The sequence below is a fragment of the Fusarium graminearum genome, chromosome 1 (assembly GCF_000240135.3).
Source record: "Fusarium graminearum PH-1 chromosome 1, whole genome shotgun sequence".
NCBI classification, from domain to species: Eukaryota; Fungi; Ascomycota; class Sordariomycetes; order Hypocreales; family Nectriaceae; genus Fusarium; species Fusarium graminearum.
The window spans coordinates 1692773-1710838 of record NC_026474.1 but is presented as its reverse complement, the minus strand read 5'-3'; the positions used below and the strand labels follow the sequence as shown (position 1 = coordinate 1710838).

The following is an 18066-nucleotide window of genomic DNA, read 5'->3' as shown; positions in this document are numbered from 1 at the left end:
CATATGAATCGTGGAGCATAGATATACCAGGACTGAATACAAGAGTCAAATTATTAGTCAACCCAATTAACGAGCCAGGCATAGTGAGTGAGACATGGATGTGAGATACCAGGTTTGAAAAATAAGATCCGAGAACCGAACAAGTGACGTGTGGTGGAGGGAAGGGGAAGAGAAGGGATCCATAATAACGTTTATTGTGATGATTGATGGCAGTATCATGTTATTGATGTTGTTGAGCAAGGACATCAGTGTCTAGCTGCTCCATAACCTCCACCACGAGCTTCAAGCTCTCCATGAAGCCGTTGACGGCGACACGGAGCATTCTATTGGTTGTAGCTCTGTACTGAACCTCAAGGAACCGCGCATCTGCATCTACATCTGCATCTTGACCATTTGGTGAACCTTGGGTTGACTTTGATGCTGGCGCCGGGACAACGGTGAGCTGTCGTCTGACGAGTGGGGAGAGCTCAGGGTCCACCTGAATGGCCTTGAGGGCGGTTGCGGCCAGTCGAGCAGTGGGAAAAGGGACGTTTAGAGTACTAGACAAGGGGGTCAGGGGTTAGTAAAAGGGAAGCTGTAAAGGTACGGAAGGGGAACGGGAGGAGCTATGACAACAACAACAAACAACAGCCAGCCTTGGACCTTGGGCCTTGGGCTTAGCCTTGTAGAGCGTCATCGTCAAGGGGTGGAGAGTAAAAGAGGAGGGGTGGCTTGCATTGAACAGGGAAATTCGGAATCGGGAGTGGCGGTCATGGTTGTTCTTGATCAAGGTGGTCACTGCTTCAAGGAAGCGACCGCTTTTTAACTCTGTTGTGTGATGCGATGCGATCGATCTCTTTATCGATTTCCTTTTTGTCTTTTCTTATTTCTTTTGGCTGTAGTCCTTCTCTCTCAGGGCAATGACGGAGCTAGGTTGGCTCGGCTGTGACAAGGAATGCAGATCTAGACCCAATATCGAAAGGGGAGGAACGTCACCCGTTATATCGGATTTGAGTGGGTTTCTCTTTGTTTTGGTTCAATGGCTAGGGCGGTTTCTTGGGTGATATGAGAAGGAGCGCACTTTAAAGGGTGTAAGTGTGATATTGATAAGTGAGTAAGTGAGTGAGTGTGAGTGTGAGTGCGAGTGTGACTCTGTTGGTGAAAAATGACGGTAGGTTTGTGATATGCGCGCGGGGATGAGATCCATTGGTTGGCTCGCAGTGGGGGATCGGGCGGTAAAGATTGACGTTATTGCAGCGGGAACTGAAGCTGGATGTAACTAAAAGTAACTGCCAGATTCGTGTGACACCGCCACAAAAAAGCCACAGCCGGTTTCCATCATAACAACAGCTAAATTTACCTACAGCATGGAATATAGTGACGTTGTACGAGAGCTGGGATATCCCGGGAGCACTCTATGATGCATTTGGTTGCACAATATTGCAAGAAACTACCTTGGTAGGCTTAAGGGGCTTATTTGTAGCTGTATTCCCATGCAGCACTGCTTCCACAGAATTGACTATAGGAAATTCAGGGTAACCGTCTAGATATATACAATCAACAAATGGACAACTAGAGCACTGCAGCGGAGTAGTAAACGGGAACCTGCAGCAAGATTTACTCAATCGAGGCATGAATGTACTGACAGCTGTCTGATGGATTCTTCTTAATAGTGGAGAGTAAGTGCTGTCGCGTGAGAAACGATGGAGACTCGAAGCGCTGAGTGTTCAATAAACACTCGATACAAACTGACAACTGCCCTGTGCTCCATAAACAACTGGACGGACTCTCCACTGAAGTATTTAGTGCTGGTCAATTGGGGCTGCCGCCCGTAGCTGGAGCGGTCTGTTGTGGTCTAGGGCGTTGCGTTGCGCTGCGTTGCTATGGCAATCGACACAAGCAGCAACCTGTTTCGGGCAGGGGCCAGAAAACAACGAGAACGGCCCATACAAAAGAATCGCTAGCCCAGGTCCCGTTGCTTATCATCAACATCGTCAACCAAGACCTTCAATTCTTTTTTTCCTCCCCAAAGTTGTCTTTGGTGCCTTTTTCTCGTCCGCGCTGGAGCTGGACTTGGAACACCTTGTTCATCTCTTTTCTCCCTCCTCTCTGAACCTGACGACCTTGACGCACTCAATTTAGCTTTAAAACGCCTTTGCTGCAGTTTCCCGTTGAATTGCCCCAAACGCAATTGATCCCTCGTCACCGCCTGCTTTTGGTCGCCCGAGAATTTGAGATTGATTGAGAGTAAAGACATCGTCGCTGCTTCAGTATTTTGATTGTATATTTGTTTATACTCTTATCATATTCCGATTGCATTCGAAAGCTCTTTCCTCATTTTTCCTTCTTACTGGACGGTTCCACCGCCCGAACTCCCTGAAGCGCAAGTCAACATCAACAATAACAACATGGCGCCTTCCAGCCGACACCCACAACTGCAACCGCAGCCGCAAAGCATGGCGCAAATCGTCGAGTACATACCAGGTAGGTTTATCAACTCTTCACCATTCAATTCATTTTGTGTATTTGTTCAATGGCCGCCTGATTTTCAAGAGTCATGGCGCATTGCTATCCCTTCTACCCGTCGCCGCTGTTCGAAACTCCACCTTGCTTCATCGACGTCAACCTCTATCTCAACCACATATCTGTCCCAACATCAGCGCTAAACTATATCCCAGATCGCCTTTACCTTGCCGCTTACAATGTCGCGCCCACCGCCGATACTCCATTCCCCTACCCTGAGGAGCCTGCGCCTGTTTCTCCTAGAAAGAGAACCACAAGACTCGCTGCTGGTGCTACCCCGCTCGCGAAGCCATCTCGACCTCAGCCCTGCTACTTTACTGTCGACGATACTCTCCTGTATAACGCTTTCCACCATGATTTTGGTCCTCTCCACATCGGTCACTTGTACCGATTTGCTATCCAGTTCCACGACATCCTAGGCGCCAAGCAGAACAAGGAGCGTCCCATTGTCTTTTACAGCGCCGCCGACCCCAAGAGTGAGCTCATCCGTTCACAGTTGTGCGCATCTTGAGAAAACTAACATGAATTCCAGGTCGCGCCAATGCCGCCTGCATGCTCGCGTGCTACATGGTCCTTATCCAGAACTGGCCTCCTCACCTGGCCCTCGCCCCGATTGCGCAAGTCGATCCTCCTCTGATGCCTTTCCGAGACGCCGGTTACAGCCAAGCGGACTACGGTATTAGCGTTCAAGATGTTGTCTACGGTGTGTGGAAGGCCAAGGAGGAGAAGTGCTGCGACCTCGACAATTTCGACCTGGACGAGTACGAGCGATTCGAGAGAGTCGAGCATGGTGACTTCAACTGGATCACCCCCCATTTCCTGGCCTTTGCTTCTCCTCAGCATGCGCCAGTCCAGAAGGTCACAGAGGGTTCCGAATTGTTCCCATTGCTCCCACGAACGATAGCTGCTGTGGACGCCCACCCCAAGCTACCAAAGCCTTTCAAGAATGTCCTCAAGCACTTTTCGGAGAAGAACATTGGTCTGGTGGTCCGTCTGAACTCTCAACTCTACTCACCCTCTTACTTTGAGGCTCTGGGTATCCAGCATCTGGACATGATCTTTGACGACGGTACATGTCCTTCGCTCACCACTGTCCGCAAATTCATCAGACTCGCTCACGAAACAATCACTGTGCGCAAGAAGGGAATCGCTGTTCACTGCAAGGCTGGTTTGGGCCGAACTGGTTGCTTGATTGGTGCCTATCTCATTTACCGCCATGGATTCACAGCCAACGAGGTCATCTCTTTCATGCGATTTATGCGACCCGGTATGGTCGTTGGTCCTCAACAGCATTGGCTTCACCTCAACCAGGGCACCTTCCGAGAGTGGTGGGTTGAGGAGAGGATCGAGCGCCGACTAAGGAGAGAGATGGCTGCCGCCAACCCCATTCCCAGCACACCCATTCGTGCCATGCAAAAGACAACACTGCGAAACGGTCAGGCTTCGACGCCACCCAACCGAAGCCCTTCAAATCGCACACCGCTGAGTGAAGTTGACCATGACCGCAATAACATTGGGGTCCAGGAAGACTATCTACCAGCTCCCACACCCGGGCAACCACGAAAGACTGCTAGGGATCGTCACCATCCTTACCAACGCTCTATATCTGGAGGAGTTCCTCCTGAAGCGCAATACCCAGTCGACCAAGAAGCAGACTTGATCGCGAAGTACACTCAGGCTAGTGGTGAGTCTGACGAGGAGTTGCACTTGCGCATGCGCCGCCGCAAGGCGACTTCACAATCGCCAGCTCGCAGCGAGAAGACACGATCCGTGAGCCAGACCACAGCCATTTACACAATAGACAACGACGCGTCACATGATGCCGAGAACATTGGTTCTGTGCGGTCCAAGTATGTTGAGCGGGTGCCGAGTACACCTGGTGTCTTGGCAAAGGTCCGCGGCAGCAAGCGCCAGGGCGAGTCTCCTCTCCGGGCAAAGGAGTCCGGCGTTCGAAAGACCAGCGGCAGAGTAGGCAGCGCTAGCCATAGCACGTCAGTGTCAGCAGCCTCAACAGCTCGCAAGGTCTCTGGGGCTTAGAAAGCACCAGCTCCGCGAGCCCAGCCGCTTCAGCGTTCTAACGCGAGGCGCAACAGGCAACTGCACGACTCTACATCATGATCATGACTCACGTACGTCACGAGATCTCAACGTCTGGCATGTATTGGCGTTTTAGGCTCCAAAGGGGACGATGGGCGTTTGTGTTTGAATGTTGAACCGATTCTTCTCCCACGATTACTTGTCGTGGCGTGTTTGGCTTCCAATTGTTTGCCATTCCAAACCTGCATTTTTGCAGCATCCAAGCATCGTTACGGTACGGATTGAATGAAGTTTGTTATGACCAAGGAGAGCATTTAGAGGCGAAAAATTACATTGTCTCGGAGAGGAGGAGTGAAGGCATACCGGAGTTTTAATTTGCGATGGCGTACAGGAAAGGAATGGATGAAATTTTGATACTGTGTATTTGTTTTGTATGGCATTGCATCGATTGACTCTTTTTTGGTTACAACCAAGAAAGCACTGGAGATGAGAGGGTAAGCGGGCTTTTACGACTATTTATATATGTGCATCCGAGGATTGGAATAAACTGCTTATAACTGCTCAAACACACTTTTGTCAGCCGGTAATCGACGCTCTTCGTTCATCAATGTCCTTCATATCATTTATTCATTTAATCTCGTATCTCGTCGCATCGAGTATGGTCATTATACCCGGATAGCTTCAAGAGCAGTTACAACATCCTCCATCACTTTCGCAGCCTCAGCACTCGTCATGTCCTCACTCGCAGCCAGGCACTTGTCCACAACATCACGAAATCGACGACCAGTCTTACTGCTCAGGCCAGGAACGAGGGCAGTCCGCAATACCTTGTCGCGCCACCGCTCAGCAGAATAATGCGGCTTATGATACGTCTGAAGCACTTTCCACAATCCAACTTCGAGAAGAACCAGTCCTAGACTATAGATGTCCATGGGTTTGCAGTGGGAATGACCACGCAGTGAAGCTGGATGTCGATGGAGCGTCATGATAGATGGATTCCGCGGGACAACCGAAAGCGCAGTATCGAGATCTGGCCGCGAAGCATCAAAGCCAGTCAGGTACGGACGCTGTATATCTGGAACAAGAGCAGCCGTGGCAGTTGATGAATGTGCCGAGGTAGAAATGGCAGAGGGAAAGAAGAGGATGTTTGAGCTGCAAAGACTCTTGTGAAGCCAGTCAAGAGAGTGTAGAGACCACAGAGCAACAGCGAGTGTATGCGCTAGACGAACACGGTCGTCAAGATCAGGGGTTTTGGGGTCTGCACTGGCGATGAGCTCGTGTAGCGTCGAGAAGGAAGGCGATGGCGCTTTGTACACGAGTCCATATCTGCAGCACGAAGTGTCGTCGACGTAGCCTACACAGTCAATGCTGTGCAGATCAGGATGACACTCCGAAGCTGAATGCATCATGCGAGCGAGATCATCCAGACGACGAACATGAGCTACACGCTCGTCCACGTCATCGCGATCGTAGTCCACCCACTCGATAACAATATCGCCTGCAGTTTCGTGCCGTCCCGTACTGCGGCCTCCTTTACTGTCGTCCTTACTTAGTTCCAGCGCAGCACGGCGGACCTTAAGGGCAAACGTTGGCTTGAACGAAGCCTGGGGCTTAGTATCAAGGTTGATGCGGAGTTTCTTGAGATTGGCTGAGGCGGTGAGTTTGGGATAGACGCCTGTTGATGCTGTTTCAAGGAGGGAGAGCTGAGTTATGTCTCGCTGGGCGGACTCGAGGAGTTGATGGGTCCAGGCGCGTTGGAAGGATGGGAGATGAGATAGTGGGAAGAGGCGCTCGAGACCATCGTTGAAGTCTTAGACATGGAATCAGTATGTTATAGCGGCGTATGATAGGGGTGATGTACCTCGGAGATCCTTCAGCAGATTTGTGAATTTATCTTTATCTATTTGAGTTAGTCTTGATATTCAGTCATATTGGCAGGCTGATATCTCACCTGCTATAACCCATCTCGCCCTCAAGCTCATCTCTTTCCCCCAACTCGTCTCACTCATAGTCTTTGCGACACCATTCAACTTCCGGCACTCATCATCCTTTGAACTCTTCCTTGAAGGCGAAGGCGACTTTCTAGGCTTTGTCTTGCCAACATCCAAACTAGCCCTCCCCGCACTCTCATCAACTAGACCATATCTATCCTTGAGTTTCTTGAAATCCGTCACAGCACTATGTAACTCCTCAAGGATTTGCAAAGCCAAGCTTCTCAGCTGGGGATTCCTCGTACTCTCGAGATGAGCCTCAAGTCTACCCTCAGCAACGCCCCAGTCTCGACCCCAGACGACAAGCCGCATCTCTTCTATGCGTACCTTGCACAAAAGTCTTTGACTATCTGTGTCGATGTTTGCTGCCGTAGTGAAGAGATTGTATGCTTTGACACAGCCATCAAAGAGCTGGCCGAGGACGCCTACTACTGCGAGGGCAGTTCCCACAGTCTCGGCGGCCATTATGCGGGTGAGGGGCTTGAGGTGGAGGTGGCGAGGTGAAACTTGTGAGAGGTGAGGGCGAGTATACTCGCGAAGAACATTTGTTCAGATGGTTGTCGCTTTATCAATGCATCATTGCTCGATTGTTTCAGGTGTAGAAAAAGCGATGCAAGCTAAACAGGTTATGGATCATCGCTTAATAAGCCCGGAAGGGTGCATGGGAGCATCATCGAGACCTATGAATATAAAGTAGAAGGTAGAATCCAATTGTTTCGTCTTAATATTAGAAATGCCTATGTTGAGAATGAGACTGTTTCCGTAGTTTTAGATTGTACAATACAATATACATTTTCCCCTTCACAAACACCTCTCGCTATGCTTTATTGCAACATTTGCTGCATCGCATTCACTCTGTAGCTCTCCCTTCGTTCCATTAACTGAGAGTGTCGCCCGCTGTCAACGATCTGCCCTCCTTCAACGATAAAGATTACATCAGCTTTCTGAACAGTATGCAATCGATGAGTAATTGCCAATACAGTTGTGCCTCTCGATGCCCTCTCGAGACCTTCTTGAAGGGCTGCTTCGCTGGCAGCATCGAGAGCGCTGGTACTTTCGTCGAGAAGCAATAGGCGTGGACGACGAACAAGAGCACGGGCGATCGCGAGACGTTGCCTTTGGCCACCGGACAGACGAGAAGCAGAGGGGCCGCATTCAGTATCGTAACCATCAGGAAGGGCTGCGATAACATCATGAATGTTTGCCAAGCGACAAGCCTCTTCAATCTCAGCATCTGTAGCCTCGTGGCCGGGAGGTGCTCCCAGACCGACATTGAAACGCACACTGCCATCAAACAGGGCAGGCTCTTGGGGAACCAGAGCGATGCTGTCACGGAATGATGTAGAAAGCTTGGTGATATCTTGGTCGTCGATAAGGACTGTGCCAGCAGTAGGCTCGTACAGCCGTTGAACAATGTTCATGATGGTAGACTTTCCGGCCCCAGAAGGACCAACAAGGCCGCAGAACTGGTTAGGTGGAAGCGTGAAGGAGACATCATCGAGAACAGTGGCATCTGGCCGGCTTGGATAAGAGAACGAAACATTCTTGAATGTTACCCTTGCGCCGCCACGGCTGTGCCTTTCCGCAGGACTAAGTGACTTTTCTCCTCCTACAGACTCAGGATCATCTCCTACCTTGGACGGGTCTTGCCCCGGCCTCCCGGTGTGAGTGCTGCTACCCATGTTGACGACGGTCATAACACGAGACAAAGCAAGATGAGCACGTGAGAACTCTGGAGCAAGGGAGAACATACCACTCCAGAGTTGGGCGCTTGTCAGCATAGCCACCAAGATAATGAGGAAGTCTTTTTGGGTGTACTCTCCCTTCATGATGAGCTGCGAGCCCCACCAATATGCGAGGGCGTTGATGAACGTGCCAGTTGTGTACGATATGGCTAGCCAGATATTGGTCGTTACTGAGGCCTTGACAACCTCCTTCTTTGGTGGTTTGAGAAGGCGTGAGAAACCCTCCATGTACTCATTTTCGAGCGATAAAACGGCAACAGTACGAATCGACTGGATGGCCTCCGTAGCAAGCGAAGTGGCAGTCGAAAAGGCCGCTTGATGTCGTTCCTCGTAACGCGCCAACATGCGTAGCTGCATGAAACCGGAGCCAAGTAGGATAGGGAGCGTAACAAGACAGACCAAGGCAATCTTCCACGCAAAGATGTGTGAGATGATGATAGCAATTAGGACATTGATCAGAATGGCAAAGACGGTACCAAAAGTTGATCCACTGAAAGCACCCACAGACATACTGTCCTTGGTGATAATGCCAAGCAAGCTAGTAGGAGTGCGGCCTTCAGATTGATGCCAGTGAATACTTTGCTCCAGCAGAGATCGGAAAGACAACACGCGCAGGTTGTAAAGAAGTCTCTCGGCGACAATACCAAAACCCAACCAGGCGAAGAAGTTTGCAATTAGCTCAACTCCAGCAAGCATGAAGAACAAGCCAGCAAACATATTTCCCATGGATCGAATATGGTCGAGAGTATTGGCACATGGGTTGAGTGCCCCAACGGTAAAACCAAAGATGATACCTGAGCCGGAGAAAGTGGCTCCAACAAAGACTGCAGCAATCATGGCAATCGCAAACCAGCCCAAAGATGGCCGGATCAACCAGACAATACCCTTCATGACGGAGCTGAAAGGTTTCACTTCATCTAGTTCGTGATCCTTTACTTCTGCTTCCTTCTTGGGCGCTTGTTCCTTGTCCTTTTCAGGCGACTGAGCATCTAGTGACTGATGGGTCTCGGAGAAGTCGACCTTCTCATTTAGCTGAGTGTCTGCTCGGAGAGTGGAAGCATCAATCGAATCGCCGTCAACAGATGCTGAGCCGCTCTTGTTGTTACCGACAGTCTGGAGTCTGGCCATGTTTGCGAATTCACCATCTTCCTTGGCCATGAGCTCGTCGTAGGTACCCTGCTCGACCACCTGTCCCGCCTGCATGACAACAATGTTATCAGCGTTTCGGATAGTCGACAGCCGATGGGCAATCGATATAATGGTCCGCTTCTCAGCAGCAGCTCGTTCAACAGCAAGCTGAATTCTCTTTTCACTAGCAGAATCGAGAGCCGCGGTTGCTTCATCAAGAACAAGGATCTCAGGGTCGCGAATCAAGGCTCGAGCAAGTGCAATTCTCTGTCTTTGCCCACCACTGACGAGTGATCCCTTGGGTCCAGCGGATGTTCCGTAACCAAGTTCTAGACGATTGATAAAGCCGTCTGCATCGGCCTGTTCTGTAGCGTGACGGATCAACTCAGCGATTTCAGCAACCTCGGGCCCAAGAGATGCGGCTAAATGGAGTGCTTCTTTGCCCTGTGCAGCCATCTTTTCAAGTTCATGACCCTTGAGAAGGGGTTTCAAATGTTGATGCGATTCCTTAGGTGAGTTGATCAGGCCAAGGGCGATGTTCTCAAGAATAGAGCGATCAAGAAGTGATGGTTCCTGCTGGACAAAACTGATGAAACTTCGAAGAGATTTGACATTGAGTTCCCGCAAGTCATGACCCTCAAGTTCAACTTTGCCTTCAGTAGGGTCATGTAGACGGGCAATCAGTGCAGCAATGGTGGACTTTCCACTACCAGAGAGGCCGACGATGGCTGTGTATTTTCCAGCAGGGAACTCAAGGTTCACGTTCTTAAGAACAGGTTGACCGGGACGGGATGCGTACTCGAATGAGACGTTACGGAAAGCAAGAGACTTCGCCCCAGTCGCAGGAAGCACAGTACCTTCACTTGAGGTGCCGTCAATAGAAGATGGGGCATCGATGTCTTCCTTCAGTCGCTGGAACGCACCCACAGCTGCTCCCAAGAAAGGTAGAGTAGGCGCCATTCCACCAAGCATGACGCATGCATCTACGAGAAGATACACAATAGCGTAAATCTCACCGACAGTGGTGTTTCCGTCATTTCTTGCCACGGACTCCACGATCTTCTTGCTACCTTGCCAGAAGGCCAAAGCATTGCCGGAGTAGGCAATAAAGTAGAGAAGACCCGTTTGCACGGCAGCAATGGAAGATTTAGCAATCGCGTACTTGCGAGAGCGGGCCATGTGTTCCGCAAACTTCTCTTCAAGACGAGGCGCAGCGCCAAAAGCTTGAACGACAGTGACATGCGACAAAGCCTCGGAAGCAATAGACGAGGCTGCACTAGAGGCTTCCAACTGTTTGACCACATACTTTCCAAGGTATCTTCCTCCCAAGATTCCAGAGAGCAGGAATGCCGGAAGCATACATATAAGGATACCGGCAAGTCTGGGTTGTTTCGTGAAGGCAATGATGAAGACAGTGACAAAGAAGCTCAAGGTAGTGATAATATTACCGACTTTCTCAGATGTACCAGCCTGGACGGCCGTAATGTCGCCTTGAAGTCGGCTAGAGACTTGGCCAGAAGCGCCGCGAGTGTCAAAGAACTCTGGGGGTTGTCGCAAAAGAGCCGACACATAACGTGTTCGTAGACGCTGTGCGAGACGTTGGCTAATGATGTTCCAGCATGTAAGATGGCCATAGATGAGAACAAGTGCAATTGCGCCAATCCAAGCTGTTTTTATAACCTTGTCGTTGATAGCATTCTCATATTGGAGAGGATCCGAGGCAGCTTCGCTTGCGCCTGAGTTGCTGCCGTCCGCCGCGCATGTCGCACCGTTGAAGTTGTCGATGAGCTGTCCGAAAAGAACACCCATAAGAGGGAATGGAACACCAGCTCCAACTGCACAGAGAGTACCCAATGCTATGAGGGCGTAGTCAACCCATGTTGGGCCAGCGGCAAAAAGGAGTTCGAGGTAGGAGAAGCAGGTTTTGAAAGACTTGAGGGACTGACACGGCCGTTAGCGTTATTCGCATATTGTGCTAAAAGATTCAGCGCTCTGGTTCGACTTACAGAGAAGATACTCTTCTTCGGCTCCTCTGTGGCCGCCTTCTCAGCCTCGGCAGCCATGGCTGCAAGTATTGTCTAAGTGCTACAAGACAGGAGTGTTCTCCTGGTACACTCAATGACTGGCTACCTGTATCACAGGAAAGTAGTTTGACGAGACTGACAGTGCCTGAGAAGAATCGATCTGCTACTCTGAATGTTCCATGAGAAACCATCCAGTCTGGCAAACAAATTACAATAATAGCTAGAGGGAACAGGGGGCACTGTCGACAGCCAACGTCATGCAAAATTTCGATCAAACAGCCGATATAGGAGTGCCCTGAGCCAAAACGACCCTGCAAATGTTATTGTCGATCAGGGAAGCTCATGATCGATACATGTGTGCACGCATGTCTCGGTTGACTAGTACATCAGAAGTTGCATTACGGAGTACATGCTCGAGCTTTGATGCAATCCAGGGTTGCATTGCATGGTATCCAGTTCCCGCAAGTCTCCCACATTCCTGAACGGTATCTCTGAGTAGATGGAGAAACTGACAAAGGTCCACCAAACGACAAGAGGTCAATTTGCCGTGTCTCGTGAACAGCCAACCGGAGGGGTCACGACCATGGTTCGAAGTAAAGGACCCTTGGATCACAAAGTGGAGTGGAGGCGAGGATGTCTCGTAAGTTGGAAGAATCTTCATCCTTCATGGGGGGCTCCTTCAGACACTTTGTTCGTCGTGGGCGGCCTGAGCATACGAACGATTCTTCTAATCAAGGTAATTTGTGGATAAAGCGGGCTTGGACGGGTTTGTCTGGCAAACTCAAAAACCTTAGAGAGAAGCTGAGAAGCCGGTGTACAGGGATCGGCAATACCAAGAAAATGTCGGATTAGACGGAAGATGGTCTAGGTCTAGGATCAGATAAGATGAGGTGATTGATAAGATGGATGCGATGTGATGTGGCGCTAACTGAACGGGCAGGCATGTACAAGGGAACGTGAAAGAACCGCCGAGCATCGGGTGCGATCGTCGTTTGTTTAACCATATTCGCAACTCGGTACATCGTCTTGGCGACCAGGGAGCCCCGAGCAGCTTCTTTGCTTCGGAAAAGTTCAGGTATTTCGAGGCCATTCGACTTTGATTCTGGTGCGTTTGGTCCTAGTGGAATCAAAAGACTAATCATCATGACAGGGGTATCGTTTAATGCAAACAATCCCTGATAAAAGCCGCAGCTATGGAGACACGGTGGAGTTGCATCGGGAAGAGTGCCTTACGTAGAGTATTTTGTCCTATCGGAGCAAAGAGACTGATCATCGGGCAGTAGATAGAGTCCAATGGCCCGAGAGGCGCTTTTATGCTTATTCCTTCGTCAATACAGCGGGGAAAGAAATAGAGGTTGTTGATCGGTAGAAGCTGAAGCTTTTGAGTTTGTGTGTAAACCCATTTCTTCTATGAGATAAAAGCAGATCAGATAAGATTTCATTTAGGTATCGGGGAGAGCACGAATGGATATTTGTATATATGCATATACGCATGGACCAAAACGGACCTCCCCTGTTGTGGGCCACTCTGGGTACTGTAAGACAAAAGATGGCAACCAAGGCAACCACAACACCCCTGGGAAGTCAGGAGAAATCATTCCACCGAGAACACCCAATCTAGGATGATGAAGCAAGATGACTTGATTGGATGTCAATATGCAGAGTCGTAATTTAGCACAATTAAAGTGGAAAGCTTAATGCTATGCTTATTTCACGTCCACTTATCAAGTCTACTGTACACCATAACAGGTACAGCAATCTTGGCAACCAAGAGGAGAACTGACACTCTTTTGCTGTCTAGGGCCTTCTGTGCCCACTGCCGTTCACTTCTGGGTAAGAGATTAGAAGATGCCAAGATGCTGATCTTGTCGTGTTTCAGCAAGCAGCATCTTAGCACGGGCGTCACTGGCTCCTTTTGCTGTCGCAGACCAAGCAAAGACCCCCGCTGATCAGCAACGTTTCACAGCTGTTATGATATGTGACTCTGTTTGTTCCATTCAAAGTTTAAGCAGGATCATAGCCCTGCTTTCGGATCTCTTGGTATTACATATATAAGTGTGGGTGAAGCACGCAAATGTCTTGGAGGAGATCTTGTCTGTAGATATCTAAATCAGTGCCCATTGCATACAAGCCTCAATATAAGAAGCAAGAAGTGCCCCAAATTACTATCCACTTACCTTAAACTGCCACAAGAATCAACCCGAGTCGATACGATACGATATCAACCATGAGTCAAGCCACACTCCGCACCGACCGTCTCGAGCTACGGCCTCTCGGACCCGAACACGGAGACTACATCTACCAACTGGACTCAGATCCTCAAGTGATGAAGTACATTGGTTACGGCAAGCCACTCTCGGCCGATGATTCCGCCATCGTACACAAGCTGCTGCTCGAGACAGCCTCATTCGGATCCGGGCTCGGATGCTGGGCTGGATTCGCAGGCGAGAACTTTGTGGGCTGGTGGATATTGGCACCCAGCCAAAGCAACGATACTCCCCCCGAGGTCAACAAGAAGCGTGTCGAGTTCGGGCTGAGAATCCTTCCCAAGTTTTGGGGTCAGGGTTACGCAAAGGAGGGTTCCCGAGCGGTGGTGAAGCATGGACTGGAAGACCTCAACGTTGAGGAAGTGTTTGGCGAGACCATGGCTGTGAACCAGGGCTCGCGGGTCATCATGGAAAAGATTGGCCTCAAGCATGTCCGAACATTTTACAACAAGTACGACACTCCTCCTCCTGGCATTGAGGAGGGTGAAGTGGAATACCGGGTCACAAGGGACGAGTGGTCATCGCAACAAGTATGCGCGGCATAGTCTGTGTGTGGGAATTACGAAATAGTAAAACATCTAAACAACATCAAAATGAATACTTGAGCGTTCTGACATTGCAAATCATCTTCATTCTGTTTAACTGTGACACCAATTTCAAACAGGCGTGTACTATGGTGCTGGTTTATGTATAACTTCAATTGAATGATACCAAGCTACGTTATGGGCTCCTGAGAATAAGTATATTATCACAGAAATAGAATCGAGTTCATTGTACTTATGAATCTACCGATCATCTGCAACTTGGTGGGCATGTTGTATGAGGTGGTGGAGAGGAATCCATCTCGGCCTGCAGAGAAGGACGCATGATTATGGAACAAGTGGGTTATATCGCGCACGCATGCAACATTCAGCATTGGCAAAATAACATGCAGTTTAGCGGCAGTAATAAAAATCGGCATATTCCGTGTGACAGGATTAGAAACGAACCGAGACATTCTGCTCGATTATCGCTCGGCTCAAGTCCCCTGCTCTATGAAGTATAAACCCGATGGACCGAAGGACAACCTCTGATTCAGTCACTCGGAATTAATCGCTTGACGGGAGTGACACTTCCTAATTAGTTTATACTTCCGGTGGATTTTATTGTCTTAACCCGCACAACCTGGTCACGTTATAAGCCTGTTGATACCACAACCTAAACTCTGTCACGGGTGCCCAAGACAATGTTCCGCGCCAAGAGTGGATTTCCTTCTTGTACAGAGCACAAACCTGAAGCATATTTTTCTCAAAGCATCATCTTATTAGTTCAGGTAAGGATAAGGCATGTTCTGTAATATGCAGCTTCTGCTAGTTACAGTGGGCTCGGATGATCCCAAGCCTATGCCAAGCCGCCAAATTGTGGCCAGACTTGCCAGGGTCCCGTAATCAGATGGCAGGCATTGCAACCAGCAACGTCAACAAGTTTTGTCTGAGTCCATTTCTTTCGTTGTTGAAATGCTATAGACCCGCATTCAGTGTAATGTTGCGTTGCTGTTGGTATCAGGTTATAGTAGAGTTATCTCGGCGGTGGTTTAGCTTCGGATGAGACCCCTTGGCACGACATGGTAGATGAAGCTGTTGACAGTTGGATCTTATCCATCAATCAGATTAGATAAAAAAAATTCATCACTCTCCCTCCCTGGCCTTCCGATCTCGGGTAACTTTCCTCTTCCCCCCACTCCTTTGCCACTGATTATCTGATGTTGCCTCTGGTTTAACGTCCCTGTTGGTAGAACCGTTATGGGGACCGTCCCATTGAGGAAAAGACCAACTGAACTCATCAGTTCAGATTCAGCCCCAGGAGACTATCATTACTATAGCTCCTTGGCTTGACGTGAAGGTGAGGTTCTGTCCCGCCCAACTCCGAGTGCAAGGCACAAACAATGGGCAGTTTGCAGGGGGGTTTCCGAGAGGAGAGACATGCCCGAGTTAGAACAGAACCAACACATGGTAAAAGTAGAGCTTTACTTTGAACGGTTGTATTCTTCGTCCGGTAGCTGGTTATCTGCCCATGCCATGTCAGGGTTACATTGCACTACATAAGGAATGCTGCAGCTCCCTCTCCATCCCAGACTCCCCTTCTCGGTTCTTGGTATGTTCAACTTTACTGTCCCGAGTGTGTTGAAGCCTCAATCATATATCACTGCACTACCTGTTAGTATCAGTGGCGAGCTCAACAGCAACAATGTCGGCCCTGACAAAGATCCGCGAGGGTCTCGCCCGTGAGGATAACACCCACGTTGCCGGGACTCTGGCTCCTCACGAGAAGGAGATTCATGAGACTCCCGAGGTCGTCAGTGAAGTTGGTCCTGACCACGACAAGGAGGCCACTGCTGGTGCTATCAACCCTGATGACAAGGGCAACGACTCTGATGTTCCCAGTGAGGACGTTCAGAATGGTGTCAAGGAGATCCAGGCCATCACCCTCACTTGGGGTAAGGGGTCTCTGGCCGCTCTTCTGTGTCTGTAAGTTTGGGACTCCAAGACCAAACACTATGCAGCAACAGAAACGCTAACAAATATCGACAGGATCTGGACTCTGTTCCTCATAAGCGGTTTCCGCGGTTCCTTCTATCTCGTACTGGTCCCTTATGTCACCAGCGAGTGGAGTGCTCATTCCCTCATGACCACCATTCCCATCGTATCAGACGCCATGACCGCAGCATGCTACATCCCCATGGCCAAGGCCCTCGATGTCTGGGGTCGCGCCGAAGGTTTCCTGCTCATGAGCGGCTTTGCCACTCTTGGTCTCATCCTTATGGCCGTTTCCCAGAACCTCGCCACCTTTTGCGCTGCTCAGGTCTTTTACTCTGTCGGCTGGGGAGGCATGATCTATGCCGTGGGTGTGCTTGCAGCCGATGCTTCCAACCTTAGGAACCGAGGTTTGGCTTTTGCCTTTACTTCTTCTCCTTACATGATCACTGCTTTTGCTGGTTCCAAGGCCGCTGCTGCCTTTGTTATCGATGTCAAGAATTGGCGATGGGGGTTCGGCTGGATTGCACTTGTCCTGCCCTGTGTCACGATCCCTCTTTTCCTTGTCCTCAAGGTCAATCTGCGGAAGGCTTTTAAGAACGGCACAGTGACCAAAACCACTCGAAACCGCGGCTTTTTTGGTAGCATCTGGTGGGCTTTCAACGAGTTTGATGGTAAGTACCTTGCATTTGATCTTCAGCGATATCTCGAATACTAACAATAATACAGTGATCGGAATCTTCCTCTTTGGTGGAGGTCTCGTTGTCTTCCTTCTCCCATTCAACCTCGCGGGCCATGCTCCAAACGGCTGGAGCACCGGCTATATCATCGCCATGATCATTGTCGGCTTCTGCACTCTCATCTTTTTCGGTGTTTGGGAGTATTGGCTCGCCCCCGTCCCCTTCCTCCAGGGTCGTTTCCTTCTTGATCGATCCGTCGTCGCCGCCTGCATGATCGATCTGACTTACCAAGTCTCCTACTACACCTGGAACTACTTCTTTACGTCCTTCCTGCAGGTCGTCGTCAACCTCGGTCCTGCTGAGGCTGGGTACGTCAACTCGACTTTCCAGGTCGTTTCTGGCGTGCTTCTCTTTATCGTCGGCTTCCTCATTCGAAAGACCGGCTTCTACAAGTGGACCTTCTACTTCGCTGTCCCCATCTACATCTTCGCTCTCGGCCTCATGATCCATTTCCGTGCCCCTAACCAGTATGTCGGATATATCATCATGTGCGAGATTTTCATCTCCATTGGTGGTGCGGTCTTTATCTTGGTTATGCAGCTCGCTGTCCTGGCTGCTGTTGCCCATCAATATGTTGCTGCTGCGCTCGCTACGCTATATGTCGCTGGAGGCGTCGGCGGTGCTGTTGGAGGCGCTATCTCAGGTGCCATCTGGACAAACAGTTTTATTCCTCAGCTCATCAAGAGACTTCCCGAATCCGAGGTGGCCAATGCAACTCTTATTGCAGGAAGCATTGTAAACCAGCTTGCATACCCCGTTGACAGTCCTGCTCGACTTGCTATTCAGGAGTCGTACGGCTTTGCCCAGATCAGAATGCTGGCTGCGGGCGTTGGAATTGCTTCTTTGTTCTTCATTTGGGTTCCCATGCTGAGGAACATTGATGTCAAGAAGCTCAAGCAGACCAAGGGTCTTGTCCTTTAAACGACTCAATGGTGGTTTCAAACACCAACTTTATGTTGTAGTTGGGCGGCAATCATCACTACGTCGAAAAGTGTGAGGACATGATATTATATTCGATATATTGATAAATAATTAGATAGTGGTATATGGGTGAAAAGTAATGCACGCGAGGTTCAATTTACAATGAGGCATCTTCTTACCAGTGACATATTCAAGGAA

At 49.7% G+C, this 18066-nt stretch overlaps 6 protein-coding genes across 6 annotated transcripts; 3 read left to right on the top strand and 3 right to left on the bottom strand.

Annotated features, from left to right (window-relative positions):
• Window positions 1-226: 226 nt before the first annotated feature.
• Window positions 227-541, bottom strand: FGSG_00544 (uncharacterized protein; the record flags this gene model as incomplete). The annotated part of the gene is made up of 1 exon (XM_011317921.1): window positions 227-541. A coding segment is annotated over exon 1 (96 nt), but the record flags the coding sequence as incomplete, so codon positions are not given.
• Window positions 542-2387: 1846 nt separating this feature from the next.
• Window positions 2388-4539, top strand: FGSG_00543 (uncharacterized protein; the record flags this gene model as incomplete). Its single annotated transcript, XM_011317920.1, has 3 exons — window positions 2388-2463; window positions 2658-2978; window positions 3035-4539. 3 exons carry the CDS (start codon window positions 2388-2390, stop codon window positions 4537-4539), a joined length of 1902 nt encoding a protein of 633 aa, XP_011316222.1.
• A 665-nt stretch (window positions 4540-5204) lies between these two features.
• FGSG_00542 (uncharacterized protein) lies at window positions 5205-6995 on the bottom strand (the record flags this gene model as incomplete). Its single annotated transcript, XM_011317919.1, has 3 exons — window positions 5205-6349; window positions 6401-6439; window positions 6491-6995. 3 exons carry the CDS (start codon window positions 6993-6995, stop codon window positions 5205-5207), a joined length of 1689 nt encoding a protein of 562 aa, XP_011316221.1.
• A 333-nt stretch (window positions 6996-7328) lies between these two features.
• Window positions 7329-11466, bottom strand: FGSG_00541 (uncharacterized protein; the record flags this gene model as incomplete). Its single annotated transcript, XM_011317918.1, has 2 exons — window positions 7329-11344; window positions 11410-11466. 2 exons carry the CDS (start codon window positions 11464-11466, stop codon window positions 7355-7357), a joined length of 4047 nt encoding a protein of 1348 aa, XP_011316220.1. The 3' UTR covers window positions 7329-7354.
• A 2068-nt stretch (window positions 11467-13534) lies between these two features.
• On the top strand, window positions 13535-14239 carry FGSG_00540 (uncharacterized protein; the record flags this gene model as incomplete). Its single annotated transcript, XM_011317917.1, has 1 exon — window positions 13535-14239. Exon 1 carries the CDS (start codon window positions 13655-13657, stop codon window positions 14237-14239), a length of 585 nt encoding a protein of 194 aa, XP_011316219.1. The 5' UTR covers window positions 13535-13654.
• Window positions 14240-15869: 1630 nt separating this feature from the next.
• Window positions 15870-18018, top strand: FGSG_00539 (siderophore iron transporter mirB). The gene is made up of 3 exons (XM_011317916.1): window positions 15870-16201; window positions 16265-16881; window positions 16937-18018. Exons 1-3 carry the CDS (start codon window positions 15921-15923, stop codon window positions 17866-17868), a joined length of 1830 nt encoding a protein of 609 aa, XP_011316218.1. The 5' UTR covers window positions 15870-15920; the 3' UTR covers window positions 17869-18018.
• The last annotated feature ends 48 nt before the right edge of the window (window positions 18019-18066 follow it).